This window comes from Aythya ferina (genome assembly GCF_964211825.1).
Source record: "Aythya ferina genome assembly, chromosome: 23".
In the NCBI taxonomy this organism is placed as follows: Eukaryota; Metazoa; Chordata; class Aves; order Anseriformes; family Anatidae; genus Aythya; species Aythya ferina.
Window position 1 is genome coordinate 6,322,741 of NC_140321.1, and position 23,399 is coordinate 6,346,139.

The window sequence follows — 23,399 nt, forward strand, 5'->3', positions numbered from 1 at the left end:
TACGGTCGTGGGGGGGGCACAGGGATGTCCCGGGACAGCACCCTTGGGTGCCTGGGGGGGACTCCGAGCTGAATCCCAGGGGCTGGAGCAGCGAGATGGAACACGTCACCTGCTCCCTCTGACATTCACACCTTCCCCTTCCTCCCAGGCAGCTGTGTTTGCAAGAGCAGCGCCACGTCCCCCTCCTTCCCCGCTCCCTCCCTCCCCAAATCCCACCTTTCCTGACCCCCATCCATCACTCCGCTCTGCCTCCATCCTCTTCTGCCCCCCTCTGCCCCTTCCCTTTTCCTTTTTCCTGCCCGTAATCGTTCACCCGGAGGGATGCTGAGCTGAAGGATGCTCGTCCTCCCCATCGCCCAGCAGCAGGGCAGGAGACCCAGGCATCGCTGTGCCCCCCCACCAGCATCCTGGGGTGCCCTGGGGCTGTGCCCCCCGCACCGCAGCGGGGTGGCAATGGGGGCGCCTGGCAGGAGCCGCCCGTAAAATGAAGAAAGTTAATCACGGGGATAATTGAAACCAGCGGCCGCGGCTGGAAGGCGAGCGGCTTTTTTTCTGAGCCGAGGGGAGGAAGGAAGGGGGGTGGGAAGCCGGGGCTGGGGTTTGGGGTTTTGTGTTTGTGTTTTTTAAGCCACGGAACAAATCCATATGGTTGCGCAGGCAATTCCCAGGAACCCTTCGCCTGGGTTCAATCATGAAACGTTTCAATCCTTACACTTCAAGTGTAAAATTGAGGTTCTTTGGAAGGAAATTGTTTGTTTGGCGGCGCTTTCCTCGGGCTGTGCAGGCAGCCTGGCCTTGGTAGGGGGGAGGATTTACCCCCCCCCCCCAGGTGTGCGTGGCTGTGATCGACCCCCAGAGCAGTGCCTGCAGGGGCTGAAGAAGTTTCCTACCCCGTCCTGGAAATCAGGACCGTGCTGGGTGCCCAGCCCATGTCCCCATGCATGGTGTGGGTCCATGGCACCCACCACGGGCTCAGCATCACCCAGGAGGGCTCCTGAGCCGTGAGCCTGGCTGGGAGGGCAGGGAACGGGTGCTGGGGACCCAAAGCTGCTTCCCACGGGCTGATTCGGAAAACCCTGGTGGTGCTGGGCTTGGCTAGGGCCGGCTGGGATATCTGCGTGCTGCTCTGCAACTGTTCTACACCTCTGGTTCCCGACCTCGGAGCCGTGTGCGCGCTGCCTTGGGTGTTTTCCAGGGCCGCGCCGGAGCATCTCTGCAGAAAGCCCTGATTATTCCAGGCTGAAAAGCAGGTCTGGAGCAATTAGAGATGGAACAAACCCCTTCCAGCTACAAAGGGGAACGAAGGAGAATGTGCGTGGGCTGGAGCTGAGCTTTAAGACAGATTTTTTTTTTCCCCCGACCCCTGCGCGTGGAGGGTGGCAGGGCTGGGGAAGGGGCTGCTGCTGGCCGCTCCTCGCCACCTTCCCACGGCTCTCCTGGCACCAGCCCTGCTTGAAAAAGCAGCAAACTCCACTCCTGAGAGCTTCATCTGGCAGCTTCGTGCAGCACAAAGCCAGTGACCCTCGGCTGGGAGCAGGGGCTGAGCCCCGCTCACTCTGCTCGGGGAAGTCTCGGTTTGCCTCTAATGAAAATTTCATCCCTTTTTGTTTGTTCTTCTTCTCCTGACTAAAACAAAGAGGAGTTTCCAATCTGTGGCAGCTGGAGATAAAAAAAAAAAAAAAAAAAGGATAAAATATTTATTCTAAAATGAGACAGCAATAAACTAACCTGGGAGCTTGTATTTGAGCAGGATTTACGTTCGCTTTGTTTTTTGGATGGGGAAAATGAGTCACCGACTCCCGGCCACGGGGAACTGATGAGCTGGAGGGAACTGCACACCAGGCTTTTTTTTTTTTTTTTGGACTTTTCAAGGGAATTAAAACCCCTTTAGTCACCTTGCGGCACGGTTCTGGGGCTCAGCCAGGATTTGTCCCCAGGTGGGGACAAATTTCCCAGGACAGGACCTCGGAGCAGCCCCGTCCTGGCTGAGCTGAGGCTGCGGTGGGTGCGGAGCCGGTCTCCGATTTGCCTGGGAACGAAAATCCCCCTCATCTGTCCCATGCTGCCTTTGAAACAGGAGAAAGTCAACTCTTCCAGGCCCTTTGGAGGCTTTTTCCTGCTCTCAGTGATTTTCTCTTCAGCTGTGCTTGGAAGGGAACCAATGCAGCCACTTTCTCCCGGTCTCTGTAAATCATCCCCCCCCCACCCCCACTTTCCCCTTTCATGCTAAAATAAAGGAAATAATTAAAAGACCAGGAAAACGAGCTGCTGGCAAGTTTCCTACGAAGCTGCTCGGCGCTGCGAGGAGCTTGGAGCCTCGCACGGGCACAGGGCAGCCTCTGCTCGCCGGAGGGCTCAGCCCCATCCTGCGCTCGCTGCTCCCATCCTGCGCGGTGCTGGCAGCTCGCTGTCTGCTCACCAGAAGAAAAACAACAACAAAAAAGCTCTGCCTAATGCCCAGGTGGCTCCTTTGCAGCTTCACAGCGAGCCAGCCCTTGCAAACGGTCACAGAAGCGTGCGCTGCCAGTGCAGGAACCCGCCAGCAGCGATTTCCATTTCAGAGCCGCGCTTTGAGGGAAACCAGAGCATTTTTCATCCCCCCCCCCTCCGTTTATCCTCAGGCTCAGCCTGCCCGCGGGGTTACTACGGGGTTTTTGTTCTGTGTCCTTGCTGTCATGTTCCTGGGCTAGACTCGGGATTTCTCAGCGTATTTTGGACAATCTCACACCCCTTACACCCTGGGTCTTCCTGAGATGATTCAATAGTAGCTGTGCATGCACAGGGGTGGCGGCTGCTGCCTTATTTCGGCTGCTGTATTCACTCTCATATTGCCTCCCTTGCTAACTCCCCCCAAAAAGCCTCCATCTGGGGCTGTTTAACCTCTCCCTGCTTGCTCCTGCGAGGCCACATCCATTAAAACCCAGCCCCATCAGCACCTCCCTGGGCTTTGCCCCCAGCTGCAGCGCATGAGAAGCACCTGGGGGAAATTTAGGACTGAGGAAGGGCAGGATCCCCCCCTTCCCCCTGCATCGTGGTGTGGCAGGAAGGTTTTTCCCAGTGCTAAAGGGACAGTTGGGATGTGCTGGGTGCCTCGGTGGCCTGGAGGTGGCTTCTGTCCCTGCTTGTGGTGGCAATGTGTCCCTTCATCCCAGGTGGGTGAGAAATGCTGCCTGCTGGCTGCGGTATTTTAGGGGTGGCTTTGACCCCAGGGGCTCTGCCACCACTCAGATGTCCTTGTCCCTTGGTACCCTGTCCCAGGACACTTGTGCTCCGTTCCCCTGCATCCCCTACCCCATACGGGGCTGTGGGGATGCCCTGAGATGCCTTTATCCCACCTCTTCCCCCTCTTCAAGGAACCAGGGCGTATTGCTTCTGCCCTGCTCCCTTTGCCTTTGGGGCTGGGTTTATCCCACCCCGGGCACAGCCCAGCTTTCTGCTGGAGCTTCTGGGTGCTGCGACAGTATCGAGAACCCCTTGGAGGCACGGACCCCGCATATTTCCCTGAGCCCAGTGGATAGAGATGTGCTGATGGGCCAGCATTGCTGCCTGCTTCCCATTAGGTGGGAATGCGGCTGGCGCACGTGGCGGGCAGATTTTGCCTCGCAGGGGATGAGGAGGGGAGGTGAGGCTGCCTTACAGCAGGGGCTGCGGGGCTGTCTGCAGCTTGGGGTGGCCTGGAGGGGATCCAAGCACCCCAAATCCCCCCTTCCCTGCAGCCGCTGCACCTACAAAGCTGGGTGAGAGCAGCAGGGGGAACCTACAAAAAGCTTTGCTGGGCTCTTTTGGGGAGGGAGGGGGATCCTGGGGAAGGTGTAAAGGTGAGGTTAGGGTTTGGCTGGGTGCTGTGAGCTCTTCCACTCGCAGAGCCCTGCTGCTCCTCTGGCAGCTCCGCTCTGTTCCCATCCTATAAGGGAAGGTCACAGCTCACACGTGGGATGGAAGCATCTCGCCACGTTGTGGGCTTGTTGTGCTTTTTGGTGATTTTTTTTCCCTTTTTTTCTCTGTGACTGGTTTGGGAACAGAGGGATGTGACCTGGTGCTTATCCGAGACCCTGAGCCGGGGTAGCAAGGGGCTCAGCAAAGCTGTGGCACCCTGCAGGAGCTAACGGTGGCTGGAGAGGGTGTTTGAGCCTGTCCTTGTCCCCATGTCCCAGTGCTGGTGGCCGTCTGTCCTCCCTCACCTCCCTGCCCGGAGCCGGCAGCCCGCAGAGCCCCTCCAGAGCTCACTGCAGCAGATGCGAGATTAAGCCTGGGGTCGACCTCTCCCTCCCCAGGCACCCATAAACGAGGGGAAGGAAGTTTTCCAGGGCCTTTTCCCCAGCCCGATGCAAACATCAGGCTCCTTTTCAGGTCTTATTGCTCTTTTTTTTTTTTCATTCCCTCCTGCACTAACCGTAAATCAGGTTGCTCTCCCCCAGGACCGTCTAACGCAGCTGATCCCACACATGAAGACCACCTTGCAGAGCTCCTTCTTTCCCTCTCCCCTCGCTCCAGCTTCACCAAGGGATGCAGGGAGGGCTGGGGGGGATGTGTGGGTGTCCCCCCACCCCGGTCCCTCCTGTGCTTCCAGCTCTTCCCAGGTGCTGCAGGCAGAAACCTCCCAGCTCCCACTTTCAGCTCCGCTCCTCTTCTCCGCTCCAGCCTTTTTCCCAGGGGAGGACGGGGATTAAGAGGATGCAGATTAAACCTAATGGATTGATTGCAATTATTTTCCCCTGTTTATTTGCAGTACCGTGTGGGAGCCTGAGAAGAAGAAGAAGAAAAAAAAAAAAAAAGGGAACGCTCTTTATGCGCGTGTAGCCCTGCTCCTCATTACATTTCCTGCTAGAGAGCTACCCAGGCCAGGCAAAAAAATGAAACCAGCTACATTTGAGCGTCCTATTTCAAGCCCTTATAAACTGCGATGTGTAAATACTTGTGTGTGCAAACCCACACGCAATCCTGCGTGAAGCTCTTGGAGCAGCAGCCCCAGCCTCTCCCCACGTGCCCGTCTTTGGGAAGGCGCCAGCTGCTGCCGCCGGCAGCTCTTTGTTGCAGGAGCCAACCTTTTATTTATTTTATTTATTTATTTTAACCTGTCATGGGCTGGCACAGTGCTGGAGCTCCTCCAAAGCCTGGCCCTTCCACCCCTGTGTTTTGTTTTGTTTTGTTTTTTTCCCCCAAAAAATTTGGCTGCCTACGAGCCGGGTGAGTATCGAGCATCAGAAACGTGCCCCGCATCCCTTTGCCTCCCCAGGAGGGGAGCCCTCCTGCCCCTTCCTGAACTCATGGCAAAAATTGGCCCCTATGCAAATAAATCTGCCTGCTTTGGGGTTTTGTGTAGGATTTCAGGAGCCTGAGCCCGCATCTTGGGTGCCAGTGGCAGTGTTGCCAACAGCTCAAGGTGCGGGATCAGGCTCCTGGTGCCTAAGGCAGCACAAGAAGCCAAGGGAAACACCATCCTTGAAGGCCTTTGAGGTTCTTTCCTATCGTGGAAGCACAAATCTTGCTTCCTGGGGGGGTGGGGAGAAAAAAAACAAAAGCATGCCGACGCTGTGATGCTCTTTATTGGCATCCGACCGATACACAAGGATAGCTACCCACCGAGCTGGCCCCGCGCCCCGCCAGCCCCCGTGCAGGATCCCTCCCACCTCATGCTGCTCGCACCCCTCCCGACACCCCCACAAACTCCTTCTACAACGGCAAACCGTTCGCCACAAACCTCTAATAAATTGGCGTTGGTATCACAGGGGGAGTGGGGGAACAAGTGGAGAAAACACACGGTCTTTGTACAACAGAAACATTAGAAAAGGACACAAAACGTACCGACGAGCATTAACTTTGGCTTGTTTTCCCTCCTTTTTTTTTTTTTTAAAGTTATTATTATTATTATTAGTTTTCCTGCAACCAGGGATTTGAGGCGTCCCGCGGCTTCTCTTTGGATGCTGAGTTTGTCTCCGTTTCCTCAGCCGCGAGGCTCGGTCGAAGGGCGAGGAAAGGACCCCTTGCTATGGCAATAGAAACCTGAGACCATGGCAATATTGTCCTGAAGAAAAGCGATTTGCATCTGGCACGGTGCATCCCGGGTGGCTCGGCCAGGCTCACCCGGGCAGGTTTTTGAGGAGGAGTTGGCAGAACCCAGCGTAGGCGCTCGCTTCGAGTCGCTTCACCAAAAGAAGGGACCGAGGGAAACCACATCATGGTAACCAACGCTTGAGTTCATCCCAAAGCATCCCTGGGGATGGCTCAGTCTGGAAGGAGCTGGCACCCCAGCTGGAGGCTTGCAAGCCAGAGTCAAATTTGGGGTGTTTTCCTTGGATTTCAGTGCTCTTGGTGCACAGCTGCTTTGCGCCAGGGCAGGAGGCGCTCGACATCCCAGCCTGATCCAAAGGCAGCCCGGGCATTTTTATCTTCCAAAACCCAGGGAGCAAAGTTTCCAAAAGCCTTTATGGGATCGGGTGTTGAGTTTCCACCAATGTTGGCTCCAGGCCCCCTCGCGGGATCCCAGAATGGGCGAATTGGGCAGGGACCTCTGGGCCCATCTCTCCAAGCCCTGCTCCAGCAGGACCACCCGGAGCAGGGCACCCAGGACCGTGTCCAGGCAGCTTTTGGAGCTCTCCAAGGATGGAGTTCCAGTTCTCTGTGTTCCAGTGCTCTGTCACCCCCACAGTCCAACATCACCTCCTGATCTTCAGGCAAAAACAGGCTGCAGGGCACCAAGCTCTCCACCAGGATCAGCCAAACCCCTCGGTGTCCCCAAGCTCCTCGCAGACCCCCTGCAGTGGTTTTTGGAGCGAGCACGCGCACGTTTCCCCACTTCTCCATCGAGTCTTTAAGGCCAGAGGCGAGGTGGGAACGAGGACAGGGCTGCAAGAAGAGGAAAGCTCAGCCTGCAGGTGGGAAGCCAGGAGCGAGCAGCCCGGGGTGGCCGAGCAGAGGGTTTGGGGTGGGCACCATCACCCCATGACACGTAGAAACATCGAGCATTAGTAAAACAAGGCGGAATTATTTACAAGTCTTGCTTAGCTCTTTGAAGAGGGAAGGAAAATCTCCTCCTGCGCTCGGTGAGGTTTCTGGCTGAAGCAGGAGGCTAAAGGGGAAGGCTGGAGGCTCAGCCGTACCCGGCTCCTGCGTGGCGTGAGCTCACCTTGCAGTCCTTGCTCTGCAAAAAAAACCCTCCAGGCGAGGGAGATGGCAAAGCTGCCCCGTTTTGGGGGACATCCTCCAGGGCTGTGCTGGCCGGCGGCAGCTCAAAAGGAGCCCTGGGTGCTCACCTGGCAGCTGCTCCTTCTGCAGCCTCACTGAGTGCCAGGAGGGGGGGGTTGATGTGTGAGCTAGAAGGGTTAAAGGACCCCAGTGCCACCAGTCCAGGGCAGGTACAGGCCCAGTATGGGGTCTTGAGGAGGAGCTGCCCCCCCCAGTTGCCAGCCCTGTGCAAGGGGGACAGTGCAATCGCACCAGGGTGGCTTTGCTCCAGGGGCGCGCAGCGCGGGGATGCCGGGATTCGTGCCGAGGGGAGGATGAGCAAAGCCCTTTTGTCGTGTTCCCGCTGCAGGCAGGCACTTTTGTCAGCCCTTTAGACTTTTGGATCCCCCCCCCAGTGGATCTCCAGCACTCCTGGCACTGGCGCAAGGGTGGTGGCACCCGGACACCTGCTCCCCTTTTGGGGCTGTCCCCAGCATTTGGTGGCTGCTCCCCACCGAGGCCAAAAGCTGCCGGCCCCGGGGAGCGCACCCCAAATTTCACAGTGTAGGTTGGGCTGCTGGAAGCTGAGTCCTTTTCCCCAGCCCACCCCCCAGTTGCACAGCCCAGCTTAGGGACCAGCCCCCTCCCCAAATCCCGCCGCAGCGGCTCCGCTTCGCTGTGCCCATCCCAGCCCTGCCCTTTGCTCGCGGTTTGGGGGAAGAGGATGAATTTCAGGGTGGCGGAGGGGAGAGGAAGAGAACAGCAGCATGGGGCGAGGAGAAAGGGCAGGAGGGAGAGACCTGGAGCCCCGAGGAGGACGGGGAAGGGGCTGGAAGAAGAGAGAAGAGGAGAGACCTGAGAGTGGTGCTCGTCCCTGCGCTCGCCCAGCCGCCCTCGAGGATGCTCCGGCAGCAGGCGTGGAGTGGGACCGAGCCCGGCTGGGTCAGGGGCTGCCGGGGGGGCTCGGCGGTGGGAGGGGGCGATACCGAAACCAGGAGCTCAGTGCGTAGAGGGCCGTAAAACTGGGGGGCCCGGGGAGCCCTCGCTTCCTTCCCACCCTCCTCTCCAGGGGTCTCGGTGCCAGGGAGGGGAGAGGCGAGGGGGCGGCCGGGCACGGGGCCCCCGGCGGCACCTCTCCCCCCCGGGCCGCCCTTCAGACGGGCGAGGTGGCGGTGGACTCGCTGTACAAGCTCTCGGCGATGTCCCCGCGCTGGATTTTCCGCAGGGCCACCAGGAGGGCGTCGAGGGTGGCCGTCTCCTTGGAGGACCAGTCGGCCAGGAGGGCGCGGGCGGGCGATTCCTCCCGCGTGAAGGAGTCAATGAGGTCCTCTTTGTAGCCCAGCTCCCCGGCCAGCTGCCTCCACGTCTCCTCGGCCGAGCTGCTCAGCAGCTTCTCCACCTCCTCCTGCTTGCCCGGCGGCAGGTTGGCGTACAGGCTCCCGTCTCCCTTGGGGGCTGTGAAGGGTGAAGGGGGGTTAAGGCGCTGGGACGCGGTGCCCCCACACGCCCCGTGGCCCCCGGCTCGCCCTACCTGGCCCCTGCGTGCCCTGGCTGTTTGGCTGCTGGTCGTGCAGGCTCTGGCTGTCCACCGAGATGCCGCTGTCGCTGTGCAGCTTCTCCCCCTCCGGGGAGGGCGTCTGGTTCACCGGGCGGTTGTTGGCCCCTTGCTTGTTCTGCTTGCAGCTGTTCCACCTGCACGGAGAGGAGCAATGGGGCACTGTCCCATCCCATCCCATCCCATCCCATCCCATCCCATCCCATCCCATCCCATCCCATCCCATCCCTTCCCCACCCCTGGGGCAGCATCCCCTACGTGGCACCCCTGGCTTTAGGAGCAGCTTCGTTGCCTTGTCCCCTGCTGGGAACCATTTTCCCAAGCAGTGTTTCCCCCGTAACCTCTGGCTCAACCCCTCCGCCAGCTGGATCAGGTTAAATCAGCACCGAGTGCCTCTGCTTTTGCAGCTGCCCAGCTCCTGAGCATTGCAAGGGCGTGGGACGGGGTTCCCTCCTGCACAGCCCCGCTGCAGAAAGGCAGCTGCCGGGCGGCGTGCACGCGTGTGCGCACATGGAGCTGCGTGCGGGTCCCCACGTGCAGCGCTGTGCCCACGTGAAGGCGCAGCTGGGGCTTCGGCTGGGTGCACGCACCCACGTCGCCGCCTTCTCGTGGGTGGTGCACGTGGGGCTCGGTGCCCTCTGGGGCTGGAACGGGGCCACTGGGGGGGCTGGGGACACGGCAGGGACCGGGGTGCACGTGGGGCGCACGAGCTGCAGGCTCGCATCTGGGCAGCACGTGTGGGGCTGGGTGGCTGCGTGAGCCTGGGCTGAGGTCCTGGTGGGGAGAAGATGCTGCGGGGTCCCCTCAGGGTGCCTCCAGCCCGGGGGGGTGCATGGGGAGCAGCCGAGCCAGCCCTGACCTGCACGGGGCCAGGTGCACACCCAGGGATGAGCCGCTGAGTGTGATCGGCCACGACGGCTGCCCGTGGCGTGCCAGAGCGAGCGGGGGGATGAGCGGGGGGGTGTTTGTGTTGGGGGTGGCAGGGGAGCACGGCTTGCACCCCCAGCCTGCTGCGATCGCCCTTTTTCATCTCCTCAGCTGCCTTATTTCTCGTGCATTTCTTGGCAATCCAGCTCCTGCCCACCCACCCTGCTCCCCTCCCTCATTTCGTGGCGCTGTCGGTGACTGCTCCAAACGCAGGACCTCCAAGGGGGGTGGGCACGGGCTGCTTCCCCCATCCAACTCCCCCTTTTTCCAACACACCCCCAGGGCTCTGCCCTGCTTCTCTACCTTTTGAAGGCGATGTAAGCCACCAGCCCCACCACCACGGCCGCCAGGATGGAGCAGTAGACGGGGATGAGGTTGTCGGCGGTGCCGCGGCTCACGACGGGCTGCGAGCTGCCCATGACGGTGGTGCCGGTGTCTGCCAGGGTGCTGGCCATGGCCTCGGTGTTGAAGGGGTCCCTGGTGACGGGTTCGGGGCTCTCGGAGCCCGCCAGGGACGGGGTGTGTGTTGTCCAGCGAGGGTGGAGGTCTGCCAGGAGGGGAAAAAACAAAGGGAAGGGTCAGCCACGTAGCCGGCGGTGACTTGTAGCAGCTCTGGCACAGCCCCTTGTCCCCAGGCTTGTCCTTGCAAGCCAACCTGGGCCCCCAGTCCCTCTGGACCCCGAGACAAGCCAAAGCTGTCTCCTCTTCCGAAAGGCTGATGGTGCTTGGTCTTGGCTGGGCTGCTTGGACACGACTTTGAAGGTTTCCCTGTCCCAGCATGGCTTTGCTCAAGCCATTCAGCAAGGGACAAACCACATATCTGTGTGTCCCCATTGCCTGTGGGCATCCAGCCTCGCACAAGCAGGGTTTGTTTATCCCCACTGAGGGTTTGCTCCAGCCCTGGCACTGGGATGGAAGGAGCTCTGCCCCCAGACATGCAAACCTGCTGGCTGAGCCCCGGGCTCCTGTCGCTGATCCCAGAGAGCTGCTATGGGGCTCAGTCCCCAGGCTGCAGCCCCAGATGCCTCCCACCTACAGCACATCTGCACCGAGACCTGCCTAAGGCAAAGCAGCTGCCTCTGCAGCTCGCAAGGAGCTGGGTCTGCCTGGCTTCATCTGCTGCCCGCAGCCTGGATTCACCCCCCCAGGGGGGAGCAGAAAGGAGGAATCCTCGGCTTGTCCCCTTCCCCTGGCCCCTGCCTGCTGGGTGCGCCCCGCCAGCCCAGCCCCGATCTGGGAGTGACCCCGTTCCCACCCATACATCCACACCCAGCAGATGGATGTGCCTCGTCTTGCACTGGGAAGAGCTCTCACCTGCGTGCCCAACCCCCCCGCAGAGCCTGCCTCCCCCCAGACCTGCCCCTGCCCCTCTCCAGGGCCTTTCCCCGTGCCCGTGGGCAGCCTCCAGGCGAGCTCTGCAGGGCTGTGTCCCCGCTGTGCCACACCGGGGCTGTGCCACGTCCCCGGCCACCCGGTGCCCCAGGCACTTTGCAAGCTTGAGGCTGGAGCAAGCCCCAGCCAACCCCTCCTGGGCACAGCCCAATTCCTGCTCCCTGCTGCACCAGCCCCTGCGCAACTGCAGGCAAACAACCAGCCCCGGTGCAATCCCCAGCCCGGTGGTTCCACCTCTGCTCGTGCACCCCGAGCTCTCCAGCACCACGACAGCACAGGGGACACCTCCCCCTGCCTGCTGGCTGTCCCCAGGGGGGGAAGAAAGGGGTCTCCCGGTGCTGGCAGCCCCCCGTGCCGACCCTCCCAGCCGTGGCCCCCATCCGGATCCCGCTGCCCTTTGGGAGCAACGTTTCGGTGGCCACCACGGCCGTATCCGGCGGGGCCCCGCTGGCAGCTAACAAAGCTCACCCTGTGCTCCTTGACTTATGGCTCCATTTACTCGACCCTTCCAAGGGATCAGCCAAAGGGAGCTGCGCTGGCTGCCGCCTCGTGCTGTGAATCAGCGGCGTGCGGGACAAAGCCCCTTTTTCTAAGCCACTGGGCTCAGGGCAGGAACCGTGCTGCTGTTGCCAAAAGCAGCCGGGGCAGCCCTGGTGCCAGCCTAAACCCCCCCAAAAACAGCCCCACTGGGATACGGGGACTGTGCATGGCATGGGGCAGCATGGCCAGGCTGCTCTGTTGAATGATGCTGCGCACCAAACCCTCCCGGGCTGTGGGGCTGACTGCTCCCCAGCTCTTTCTGAGGGCAGCAGCAGTTAATTCCCATTGAAAACCCATCGGCTGCCAGATTTCCTTTTGACGAAGGCTCTGGTGGCAGCGAAAGCAACATCTGAGGCTGCCGGACCTCTTGGCTGAGCATTTGCAAGGGGGCTGAAGGCTCGCAGCAAGCGCTGGCTCCTTAGGAAGCTGCGTGCTGCGATGCCCAAGGGGTGGGGATCTCAGCTGGACACGGGGTCCTCTCTTCTCCTCCACCCCCAGGGCCCTGCACCCACCTCCCCATTGCTGCTGTGCAACGGGAAACCGAGGCACAGAGCACTGCAGATGTCTGTGCTTGCACCACGAGAGCCAGCGAGCCCTGCTCCCCCCTCAAAAGGCAGCGGTACCTCTGCATTCGGCGTCGGAGGTGGCCGTGCACTCCTTCACCATCACCTCGTTCTCCTCGCAGATGGTGCAGGGCAGGCAGGGGTCCACGAAGTTGGCCTCATCCGAGAAGGTGCCCTCGGGGCACTCCTCGCACACCGTGTCCTGCGAGTCCCTGCAGGGGAACATGAGGCCGAAGCCCACCTCGCAGACCCGGCACTCCTTGCAGCTCCCGCTCAGCTCGTCCTGGTAGTAGCCGTAGGCGCAGCGGCACACGGCGTCGTCCGACTCCACGCAGGGCGCCGACATGCTCTGCAGCCCCACGCACTGCGTGCACGGCTTGCACGGCTCCGTGGCGCTCACCGTGTCCGAGTAGGTCACGCCTGGGAAGGAGGGGGCAAAAAGGGGGTGAGCGGTGGGTCACTGGGGTGTCCCCGTCCCCGCTGGCCGCTCTGCGCCCCGGCGGTGGCTTTGCTGCAGCCCCCAGCTCCCAGCCCCATCCTGCTGGGGGAGCTGGGTTTGTGCAGGGGTTGCAGGCTGGGACTGGCGCTTTTCATCGTTTTCCTCCTCCTCTGAGACATGGGGAGAGTTTGTCCCACTGCAGCCCCCCCAAAACCACCGGTCCCCTTCCAGCCCCTGGCGACTTTGTGGCCTCCCCCTGCCTGTTCCCTTCCTGTTAACAGCAAATCCCTTTTTGCAGCAATTCCCCGTGCTGAGGGGGGAGTGCAGCCCCTAACTCGGGTCCTTGGAGCTCCTGCAGCCTGCAGAGATCTCGCTGCTGTCCCCATCCCAGCCATGCCCATGTCCTTGGTGCCCGTGTCCCAGAGCGAGCGTCCCTGTGCACGGCCAGGGCACCGTCCCCATTTCCGACCTGCGGACAGTCCCCATGGCCCACGCTGGCACCGACAGACATCGCATCCCCAAAGCTTGCTCCTCTGCATCCTGCCCGGGAGGTCCCTGGGGACATCTCTGCCCTGTGTCCCCCCCCCCGTTTGGCCTCGTGCTCCCCACCGGGGAGGCCAGGGGATGCGGGAGGTGATGCAAACAGGAGGTTACAACACTAATTGCTGACTCTCCTCTGACCCCGGGGCTCCTTGCTCTCCAGTTTCACCCCGCAGGGCTGACTCTGCCGTGTAAATCAATACCCTCCCGAAGCCCGACGAGCCCCCCCCCGCGTCCCCTCCTTCCCCTGCATGGTCCCCAAGGTGTTTGAGGTTATTTTTAGCCCAGCGAGCCAGGATCAGTGCCCGTCCTGGAGGGCACAGTCGCTCTCTCTCCATCACACTCTTTGCAGTGGTTTCCTCGTAGTCTACGCTGCTGAAACACGGGAGAAAGTCCAATCCCCCAGATTGGAGAAGGTGTTGGGGAATGATGTGAAATCCCTCAGGAAGGCAAACCAGCCACCTCTCCATCCTTAATCAGGAGCTGGGGATTTCCTCTGGAAGCTCCCAGGGCTGCGCGCCCGCCCTGCACCGGCCAAACCTTCCCTGTGGCCTCCCGGCACCTTTGGTGGCCTCCAGCTTCTTGTGGTGGCCAAGAAGCTGGCAGGAGGAGCTGCTCTGGTGCCTCTTTTATAACATTTTCAGGACAGAGGGGAAGGAAGAGCCCTGAGGTGATGGTGACGGGCAGGGGCAGCTCCCCCGGCTGCACCCCAAGGACAGGGGCACCGAGCCAGCACCGGGATGTCCCCGGGGCTCCCCAAACCCATTCCTTCTCCTTCAGGGACGGGGTCCTCTGCACCAGCCACCTCACAATTGTGCCACACATTGCCGTGTCACGCCCAAACCATGCCAAAAACAGTGGATTCAGCTAATGGCAGGGGGGCCTGGGGTGGGCGAGCAGCTCCTGCCCGGCCGAGCGGAGGCAGAGCCGCGCTGGGTCGGCTGCTGGCGTGCGCGGCTCCCATTAACCTGGCCTCGTCCCTCGCATTATTCTGAATTATTGATAGGCACCATTAGAGCGGGGAAGTGGCCAGGAAAGGCATACGGCTGAGTGGGCACATTTTCAGTGGCAGCAAAGGTATCGGAGCTGAGCAATTACAGCTGAGATTCAGCCGGGGCCCCCCTCCCTCCCGCAGCGATGGAGGCTGGTGAAGAGGGATAAATAAATCATGAGGCAGCCTCCGGGTGGGGGGGGGCAGCGAGGGAGGGAGAGAATAAAAATTATAATAAAAAAGCAAGTGGCCATTTGGGCTGCTGCAGGAACCGCTGCCTTCAGGCTTTGGGGGGGGTGCTGCTTTGATAGGAGCAAAAAGTCTTTGCGAAACGATTTGGCCGGTGGGTCGGGAAGCTGTCCAAGGTGAAGCCTCGGAGGCAGCCTGGGCTGGAGGTGAGGATTTTTGTGCCCCTGTTCCCCGTAGCCTGTTTTTTCTGCCTGTTCCGGCAGCTGGGGGAATTCTGCAGGGAAGGGGCTGCCCACGCAGTGACCCTTGGAGCCTGTGGGAGCCCAGGCTGGAGGAGAAAGGTAGAAGCAGCTCCCAAAGGATCCTGTCCCCATCCCAGCACAGGCTGGTGATGGGTTTGCAGGTCTCCTCTCCACCCCCAGAAATCCCCCCCTAGGCTCAGAGGGCAACTGGGGACCTTTCAGCACCTAGCACCCCCAGCACCCATCCCTCAGCCCCACTCAGCAGCTCCCAGCTGATGAATTTTGGGGCTCAACCCCTGCTGCATCAATAACAAACGCCTGCAGCTGGGAGTATAAAGCAGGACGGCTGGCAGGGAGGTTATCTCCCATTTTCTTTGTGGTTTTGGGGTTTGTTTGCTCTTCCCAGTTGATGCAATGAGGGACCAGGCTGTCCCCTTGCTGCCCAGCGGGGCGGTGGGGGCCTGATCCTGCCCTGGGATTTACACCGGCGCTTGGGTGAGTGAGGAGAGCGCTGGGGTGTGGGTGCTCCCAACTGGGGTGTGTGAGGGCTGTGGGGGACACTGAGGCACGGAGGGGTGCCTTTTTGTCTCCATGCTTTCCAGCTCAGCTCCCTGACCCTCCAGAGCTGGTGCCAGAGGTTAATCCTGCTGGGGTGCAAACCGGAGCAGCAGCACTCGCGTACAGCCCCCAACAGCCGTGCCCTGGCTCACGCACCCAGGCCGTGGGCTCTCCGTAACCTCTGCACCCACCGTCCTCCGGGGAGGGTGGAAACTCCCTTCCACCCCCAGTTCCCAGAAAGAAGGTGGGAAGGAAGCCATCCCCGGCCTGGAAACGGAGGGGCTTTGTGTGAGGCGTTCCCATCGGGAGCATCTCTGGGACACGAAGCAGCCCTGGCCGTGCCCTCTGGGTTTGCAGCCCTGGAGCCAGAGGCAGCGAGCCCGCCCCAAGGTTGCAGCCGGTGGGTTGCAGCCTCCCCGGCTGCTGGGAGGGCGAGCGCCCTTCATCGATTTTGCAGGAAGGCAGAGGTATTTTTAGCCCTGCCCTGATGCTGCTCTGTGCCGGTGCCGCTCTGGTTATGGGGTTTCTCCTCTTATAGGGCTTCTCCCCCTCCGGTCTCTGCCTCTTTCACTCCCCCCATGGCCATGCTCTGCCCCTTCCCCCCCTCAAACCACATCCCCGGAGCGCTCTGGGCTTGGCTGGCACAAATTCCCCTACAAAGACTTGTCCCCAGCTCTTCAAAGGCTTTGCAGCAGTAAATTTGAAGGGCAGGTTGCTTACGCCTACCATGGCGTTGTTTAAACACTAAGAGTTGGGCCACTTCGTCTGTACGCATTTACCCAGCTCGCCAGCACAAACCTGAGCGACGTTTACGAAGCGTTTGACATAGGCAATGTGCCTGGGGCTGGCCAGCAGAAAACTGTCCCCCCCGTGCTGTATCAGGAGCCCGTGTGATTTGCTTCTCCCTCCCCCAGCTTTATTTTGCAGCCTTTACAAGGTAAAATTAGCAATGGTACAGGTGGCTCGCTGGGAGGCCGCGGTGTGGGCAGGTTTTGGAGGGCAGTGCTGGGGGGGAGCTGGGGGACAGAGCCCTGGAAGGGGACCTGCAAACAGGTCCTGGAACAGGGCGGTTGTTGGATCTGGGGTTGGGATTTGCTGGGCAGATGGCTGAAGGATTGGGGGGAAATCCTGGAAGAAATCCTGCCATTTGGGTGCGTTTGTGCAGGAGTTGGGCACCGGGAGGCTGCAGCGAGCGGCACGAAGTGCATCCACACAACTCTCCCAAGGGGATGCGCACGGGGAGGACCCCGGTGCCTGCTGGTGGTCCCCGAAGCCCCCCCCCTGTGCCCAACACCCTCGGTGGGGGGGGAGCAGGTACTCACTGTCCAGGCAGGGCTCGCAGACGGTCTGGTTGACCCCGCAGGGCTGCACCACCCCCTCGCCCAGGTTGCAGGCTTTGCAGCACTCCCCGCTCGTGGTGTACATCTTGGTGAAGCACTTGTCCTTGGAGCCCCAGGCGGGTCCCTGGGGGAGAAAACAGAGCTGGGAGGTGACTCTCGGCGCCGGGATTCCCCCTGCAAGGGTGGGCAGAGAAACGCGTGGCATCCAGGCAGGGTTGTGCCACGGGGTGGACACCCGATGTCTGGGCGAAAGGGGAACCGTGTATTAAACGCAGGGCTCGGGAGAATGGGGAGTTAAATGGTTTTCCTAGGCAAAACTCACTCATTTGGAAAGCCCCTCGAAGTGTTACTGATGGAGGCGATGAGAGCCTGGGGCTGGTGGACGTGATGAGGGAAGCAGGGTAATGGCACTGCGTGTTCTCATCTCTCACCTGCTCCCCCCCACCCCCTGAGGATGTTTTGCCATCCCAAAAGGCTCAGCCCTGCCCTGCCTGGTGGGCAGCAGGGCATTGCCCCTAGCCGGGCTGCAGGGAGCCCTGCCAGCCCCCACGGGGGGGTTTTGGAGAGCTGGGGTCCCCACTCCGCACCATGCTCTCGCTGAACATCGTGATTGGAAATCAGCCCCCACGATGGAAATGAAGACTTTAAAAGGAGCCCAGAGAGCTTCAGCCGCCTAATGGGAGTGAGTGGATTTGCTTATAAAACCTGTCATCACACATGGAAGCAATAAAAGTGCCATGAGCGGTGCGGTTTGGAGCACATGCACTTTGCAGCGGGGAGCAGCGCTGGCCGGGCTGTGGGTTGGCCTCGCCATCCCTCCGCCATCAGCCTGAGCCTGGTTTTGGGGGGAAAAAAATCAACGGGAGCCTGGAGGAGCTCCCCCTCCCTGCGTCCCCAAGCATCTGGATGCCTTGCCAGCCACTTGGCCGCCTCTCTTCTTCGCACAATGCGGCGTTATGAACTCACGGGTGCATCATCCGGCATCATCCGGCCCGGCCTGAGACAATGGAGCGCCAATTATAGGCAGCTGAATGACAAAGTGCTCCAATTACCCTGCGCTGGAAAGCATGCGCTCTCCTGGCTGGCGCTGCTTCGCCAGCCTGACCTGGCACCGGGCCCCGGCTGCACGGGTGAGAGAGGGTTTGGCATGGGGGGCACTTCCAGCGCCCCCAAATACCAGCTGGGGGGGGTGAGAAAGGGGCTGGATTTGCAGCAGGGACTGAGCCAGGCAGCAGGGATGTGCCCCGCTGCTTGCAGCGACCCAGGCGGGGCGCAGGGCTGGAGCTCGCCCTGCTGCTCCCTCTGCAACGATCCCCCCCACGCTCGGGCAGGTTTCTGCTCCTCGTAGCAGCGGCTGGGAAGGAGGGAAGCATCCCAACGTGCCTGGCTATAAATAGTGCTGGGAAGGCTGGGGCCAGCAGCTGGGGCCAGCAGCAGCCAGCTCTCCCACGCCGCCCGCGCCCGAGGCAGCTGCGAGCAGCCCCGCGGGGCCAGGACCCGGCTGCGTCGTTTCCTCCGTGCGAAGACCCCGAGCCCCGACAGCTTCCCCCTGCTCTCCTCAGGCTGCTGAGGGACACCCTGTGCTTCCCCCTCCCCGCTGCCAGGTCCTACCCTCGGCGCTTCTAAATGGTGTGGAAAATGCAACTTCCAGTCCCAGGTGTGGCGCCCGCCCCCACCTTCCCCGCCTGCATTTCCCTTTCAGCTCCATCTCGAGCACTGAAACGTTCGTAAAGATTAACACGCTCATGAGGGGGGGCACATGGTCTGCATTAGCCCGCTGAAATGTGCATGTTATTAACACAACTCCTGTTGACAAAGCCACAGGTATTAACACTATAAAGCATCTTGACAGCTGGGCCGAGGAGGGGGGACGCGCAGAGGGTGCGAGCAACACCTTTGTGAGCTTTTAATTGCTTTCTGAGTTGTTCCTGTGTGTTTCTCTCCCCAAGCAGACGCTGCCGGTTGAGGAGATGGCCTTGGAGGAAGAGCTACGTGGAGTGATTTGTGCGAGGCACCATTATCTCCCCAGCCCTGGCACAGAAAACCGCGTTGCGCCGGAGCGGGGAACGGCAGCGACGCTGCAGCTGGAGATGGGCCCAGCGGCAAGCCTGGATCCGAACCGCCTGCGAGCCTGACAGACGGGCTCTGCATTTTTTGGCTATGCACCCTGTCTAGAAAAGGCCAAACCCCTGGCTCCGAGCACTCCCCAAACTTTGGGCAGCACGGAGAGCCACGTCTGAGCTCGCCGGGTCCGGCCAGCCCTCAGCACGGCAGGACGGGCAGGGCTCTGCCTCCTCCCCTGCTGAGCTCCCGTCCCAGCAGCACAGGTAACGAGCCATGAAATTGGGGTTCTTGGGGTTTGGGGCGACCCTGGGGCTGTGGCCACAGCTGTGGGAGCACCTCTAGACCTGTCCCAGTGAGGGATTGGAGGGGCAGTGGGGTTCCCCCTCTCCAGCTCTGCTGCGGGGCTGGGTGGGCTCGGCAGGTGCAATCCTCAGGGACGCATCCAGCCCTGACCTAGGGAGGTGGCTGCAAGGTTTGGGGGACCCCCAAGCCCTGCCTGGCTGCAGGAGGCTGCCTCAGGAGGGAGGAATTTCCCAGGGTTGAAATCATTTGAACCAGTTTGGCTGGGCTTGCATCTTGCTTTCTCTGCCACGGGTCCTGGGGAGCTCAGCCAGCCCGGCCCCCACCCCACGGGTGTCCGAGGGAAGGGGACCCCCTGACACAGAGCCCCCAACCCTGCTCTCCTCCTCGGTCTCTGAATGAAACCGCTGAAGCACGGGGCTTAACATCTGCCCAAAAGGTGTCCTGCTGCCTGCCGAGCCCTCCAGGACACCCCCCTCCCATCAAATCCTCCCGCAGCAAAAGCCCCATTTCTGCCCCAGGTAGCTCCGTCTGTCCTGTGCGCCCAGTCCGTGTGTCCTTCTCCGGGGGTCCCCCTCTTCCCTGTCACCCCCCAGGCTCTGAAGTTTTGTCTGTGGCACGGGCTGAGGCTGTGCCTGTCCGGGGGGGCTCACGCTGCGGGGAGGGAAGCTTTGCCCTTCCTACAGGGCATTGAGTTTGGAGCCGGGCAGGTTTGGGGGAAGGTTTGGGGCCATGGGGTTGAGGAGATGAAGGCACAGGGGTGGGGCTGCTCCTCCCCACACCACCACCACCCTTTTTCCCGGGAGAAAAGGGATGGCAGAGCCCAGCTCGGCGCTAGCGGAACGCGAGGGGCTGCACAAACCATCCCGGCGGGGTCCCCATCCCCACCCACCTCCCCGCTCCCCTCCCTCTGCGCCCAGCCGCGCTCTGCTTGCCCACCCGGGGGACCCTCCAGCCCGGCTGCCCGGTGCCTCCGGGACCCTCCAGCCCTCTACATTTGCCCTCCCCGCCTTCCACTTGCCCGGTACCCCCGGGACCCTCCAAATAAGACGCTGGAGAGCCCCGGGGGCGCAGCGCCGGGGTACCCCGGCTCCTCTCCATCCCCCCTCCGCCTTGTGCCTGCGGGACCCGGGGACACCCCGCGCTCCTTCCCCGGTCCCTCCAGGGTTCCGGGTCCCCCGGGCACCTGCCAGGAGCCCTCCCCGCCTCCCGGCCCGGCACTCACCGCCGGCAGCAGGAGCAGCAGCAGCGGCAGGAGCCCGGCCATGGTGCGCGGGGGTCGCCTCGCATCCCCCGAGCAGCGGGTGCGCGGCCGGGCTGCCCTCCCTCTGCCGCCCGCCGCCTCGGCAGCACCAGAAAAGGGCTGCAAGTCCCTCCTCCTCCTCCTCCTCCTCTCCGCCCCCGGAGCATCACGGCGAGCAGCAGAGCCAGCACCCTCCTCTGTCGGCACACAAAGCCCGGACCCCCCCCTCCACCTCCTCGCCCCCGCAAGAACCCGCCGCCCTCCCACAAAGCGCTTTTGGGGTGCGCTCCCCCCAGCCCCTCCGGTGTTCGTGTCTGTCTGTGCACCCTCCTCTGCTGTCTGTCCGTCCATTCATCCCTCTGTCCATCCATCCATCTATCTCTCTCCATCCCCTTGAACGCCTCCATCCGTCCATCCCTGCACGCCCCTCTCCAGCTCTCCACCAGTCCCTGTCCTCACCACGGGCTCGTTAATGGGTTTTGTTAATTATGCTGCAGGCTCGGAGAGAGGCTCCGGGCAGGTCAGCGGCTGTGGACGGAGGGCTGAGGCTGGGGTGGGCTCACCAGACTTCCTCTGGCTGCAGGGACAAGGCACAGCATCCTGCAGGTACCGGTGACACCCCCAGGACCACGACCCCTGCCAGATCTGTGCCAACCCTCCGGGTGACAAAGGGAAGTTCCCAGCAGCGAGGAGGAGATGTTGCCATGCCCGGAGCGGCAGCCACCTGCTCCTCTTTGTAAAGCCACCTGCTTCCCTTTGTAAATCCACCCTCAGGTGTAAAAACCCATCATGACATCCTTAATTTCCTAAAAATCTCCCCGTGTGATGCTCCCTCCGCTTTCAGCTTATTCCAGGACAGCCCCGTCCTGATCCTGCCCAGCCCCGGTCCCGTGGTGGTGAGCTGTTAAGCTGCGTGTAAGGGAGAGGGAGTTGGAAATGTCACGGCCTTTCCCCAGCTCGGTTTGGCCCCCGCCTTGGTGTGTCAGCACCAGAAACGCTCTTTGTGGGGCTTGTTGGAAAAAAAGCAGTGGGTTTTGTGTGGCTTTGGTGAGGAGCTTTGTTGGAAACTGCCCAGAACCGCTGGCGCCAGGGGCGGCTCCTGGGGCTGGGACAAAAGAGGGGCTCCTTCACCCTACGACTCTGTCACCCTGCCCCAAATGCTTTTACCTAGCACGGGATGGAGCAGGGGGTGTCCTTTATGGGGCCGGGGCTGCTGTGGGGCTGTCTCTCAGCTTTGGGCTGCGTTGGGATGGGGGCTCTGTCACGCCGATGGGTTCAGGCTGGAATTCCTCTTGAGCTACCGACCTGCTGAGGTGTGTGGGGTCAGCAGCTCCCGGCTCACCCCACTTCAACGGGCAGCTGGGAAGGGCTCGGAGGAAAGTCCCTCTTTAAATAGGATTAAACCGAAGCCGCTGTTTGTTCTCCGGCACGGAGCTGTGGGAACACACGTGTGAGCCACATGGTTATGGGTTTGCCGGCCAGAAAGCCGTGCCGGGGACAGGTGGGGCCAGGGCAGCTCTCGCCAAAGCCGGGGTGTGGGGTATGGGAGTGCTGCCCACCCAGCCGTGAGCTCAGCATCCTTCTCTCTATCCCGTGGTTTCAGTGCTTGGAAACGGGGCAAAGCTGCCTGCAGACATCTGGTGAGGCTGGGGGGAGCAGCCCGGGTCTCTTGCAGTTTGCTTTGCCTTTGTTGCTTTGCTGCAGCGCGCCGGGCTGCTTCCTTGGGCCGTTTTACGCATCCTTCCATCCCGGAGCGATTTGGGGTCTGCCCCCTCTCCACAATGGGATGCACTCGCTGGGCTCTGGGGGCTCTGTTTGAGGGCGCAGCGTGTGCGAGAGGAGCTCCCCAACCCCAGCTCCGAGCGAGGGTGTTGCGGGAGGGTCTGACACCGTGGCACGAGTCACCCCGCAGAAAAAAAAACACCATCAGGGCGACACAAACCAGAGCCAGGCGGACAGAGACGGCCGCTCAGCTGGGCCGCATCTGCACGAGGCTGGGCTGGCAGCCAGCGAAGGTAAGTGAAAACTTCTGCTCCCATCCCAGCCCCGCGCGGCTCCTTTGGTGACGGGGCTCGCCAGCACTTTTTTTATTAAATCCCCCCCCCCGCTTCTTTTTTCTTTTTTTTTTTCTGTCCCAGAAAGGTTGTGGCCCTTCCCTGGCTCCACGCAATGACAAAAAGCCTCTTAAAAGTCTGCTGTCGCCTCTCTGAATTAAAACCAAAGGCTCCAGAGGTTTATTTGCTCCGGGATCGTCCTTTTGGCTGCCGGTGGGGGTTGCAGGACAGCCTCCAGTGATGTCCTCCAAGTTTTACCGAGAGCCACATCCACCCATGATCGGCTCCGTGTACCAGCACGGCTGGCCATGCTCCTGGGACAGCTCGTGGCTGTTGGATTATCCAAAATTGGGTCTTGGTGATGCTCCTGGTCCTTTTTGGCCACGGTGGGTCGATGCCATATGGACCGGCACAGGGCTGGGTTTGCCTTCCAGCACGGTGGTGAAGGGCTCATCTGCAAGCTGCCTGTAAGGAGAAAAAGGGTTTTGGGGGTTTGTGCTGGCTCCTGGCCTCCTTTCGGGCTGGGGGAGTCACAACCGGGGGATTTGCTGCCGGAGGAGCAGCGGGGGGCTCCTGGCTCCAGGCAGCCGGTTGGGCTTGCCCTTGGTGGTAAATGGGGGTGAGCAAAAAAAGCGTGGCTGGGGCTGAAACCAAGGAGCAGGGGGGCGAGGTGGGAGAGGAGAGGAGAGGAGGACGGGGCTCGGAGCAGCCCAGGAAACCACGGCTGCTTCGCATGTGCTTGGAGGGGCTGGGGGCCAAAACGCCTCCGCGGGGCTGGTTTGGGACCGAGCCCACGGCGGCCCCAAGCGAAGCATCCCATCGGCAAAAACATCACCCCTGGGAGACACAGCTGCGCCTGCCGTGCCTCCCTCCCCCGGGACGGGAAGGTTTAATTAGCAAGAGCCCAATTACAGCTCAGGAAGTTTTGCATCAAGTCCCTCTCAAGGCCAGAGCACCCGTCCCGAGCTCTCGTTATCTCTCCTCAGGCTCGTCAAGGTCTTCTCCCACACGCTTCAAAGTCCAGAGGTCTCCAAGCAAACACGAGCAATGTTTTCCCTCCTCTCCAGCTGCCCCACCAGGACTTGTGGGGCCCCCAGAAATAGCACGAGTTAAACACTGGGCGCGAGTCCCTGCCTTCAAACTTTTTATTGATTTTACTAAAAAGCACAGGTAATTACTTTCCCGACAAAGACAGCGACGCGGTAATGGTAAGTTATAAATAACGATGAATAAATAATACACGTTGGGAAAAGAGCAGCGTGCTGCCCCAGCTGTTCGCAGCCAGCGTGGAGAGCATA

General features: G+C 61.2%; 1 protein-coding gene and 2 long non-coding RNA genes across 3 annotated transcripts; 2 read left to right on the forward strand and 1 right to left on the reverse strand.

Annotated features, from left to right (window-relative positions):
* Positions 1-2,942: 2,942 nt before the first annotated feature.
* LOC311423089 lies at positions 2,943-7,135 on the forward strand. The gene is made up of 3 exons (XR_014685576.1): positions 2,943-3,152; positions 4,730-5,191; positions 5,857-7,135. It is a non-coding gene; the product is annotated as an uncharacterized lncRNA (long non-coding RNA).
* On the reverse strand, positions 5,529-20,149 carry NGFR (nerve growth factor receptor). The gene is made up of 6 exons (XM_084496691.1): positions 20,030-20,149; positions 16,423-16,564; positions 12,202-12,561; positions 9,950-10,193; positions 8,696-8,856; positions 5,529-8,619 (listed from the first exon to the last, which is right to left on the reverse strand). Exons 1-6 carry the CDS (start codon positions 20,069-20,071, stop codon positions 8,318-8,320), a joined length of 1,251 nt encoding a protein of 416 aa, XP_084352817.1. The 5' UTR covers positions 20,072-20,149; the 3' UTR covers positions 5,529-8,317.
* Positions 17,988-22,563, forward strand: LOC311423090. The gene is made up of 4 exons (XR_014685577.1): positions 17,988-18,097; positions 18,393-18,767; positions 20,631-22,062; positions 22,186-22,563. It is a non-coding gene; the product is annotated as an uncharacterized lncRNA (long non-coding RNA).
* The last annotated feature ends 836 nt before the right edge of the window (positions 22,564-23,399 follow it).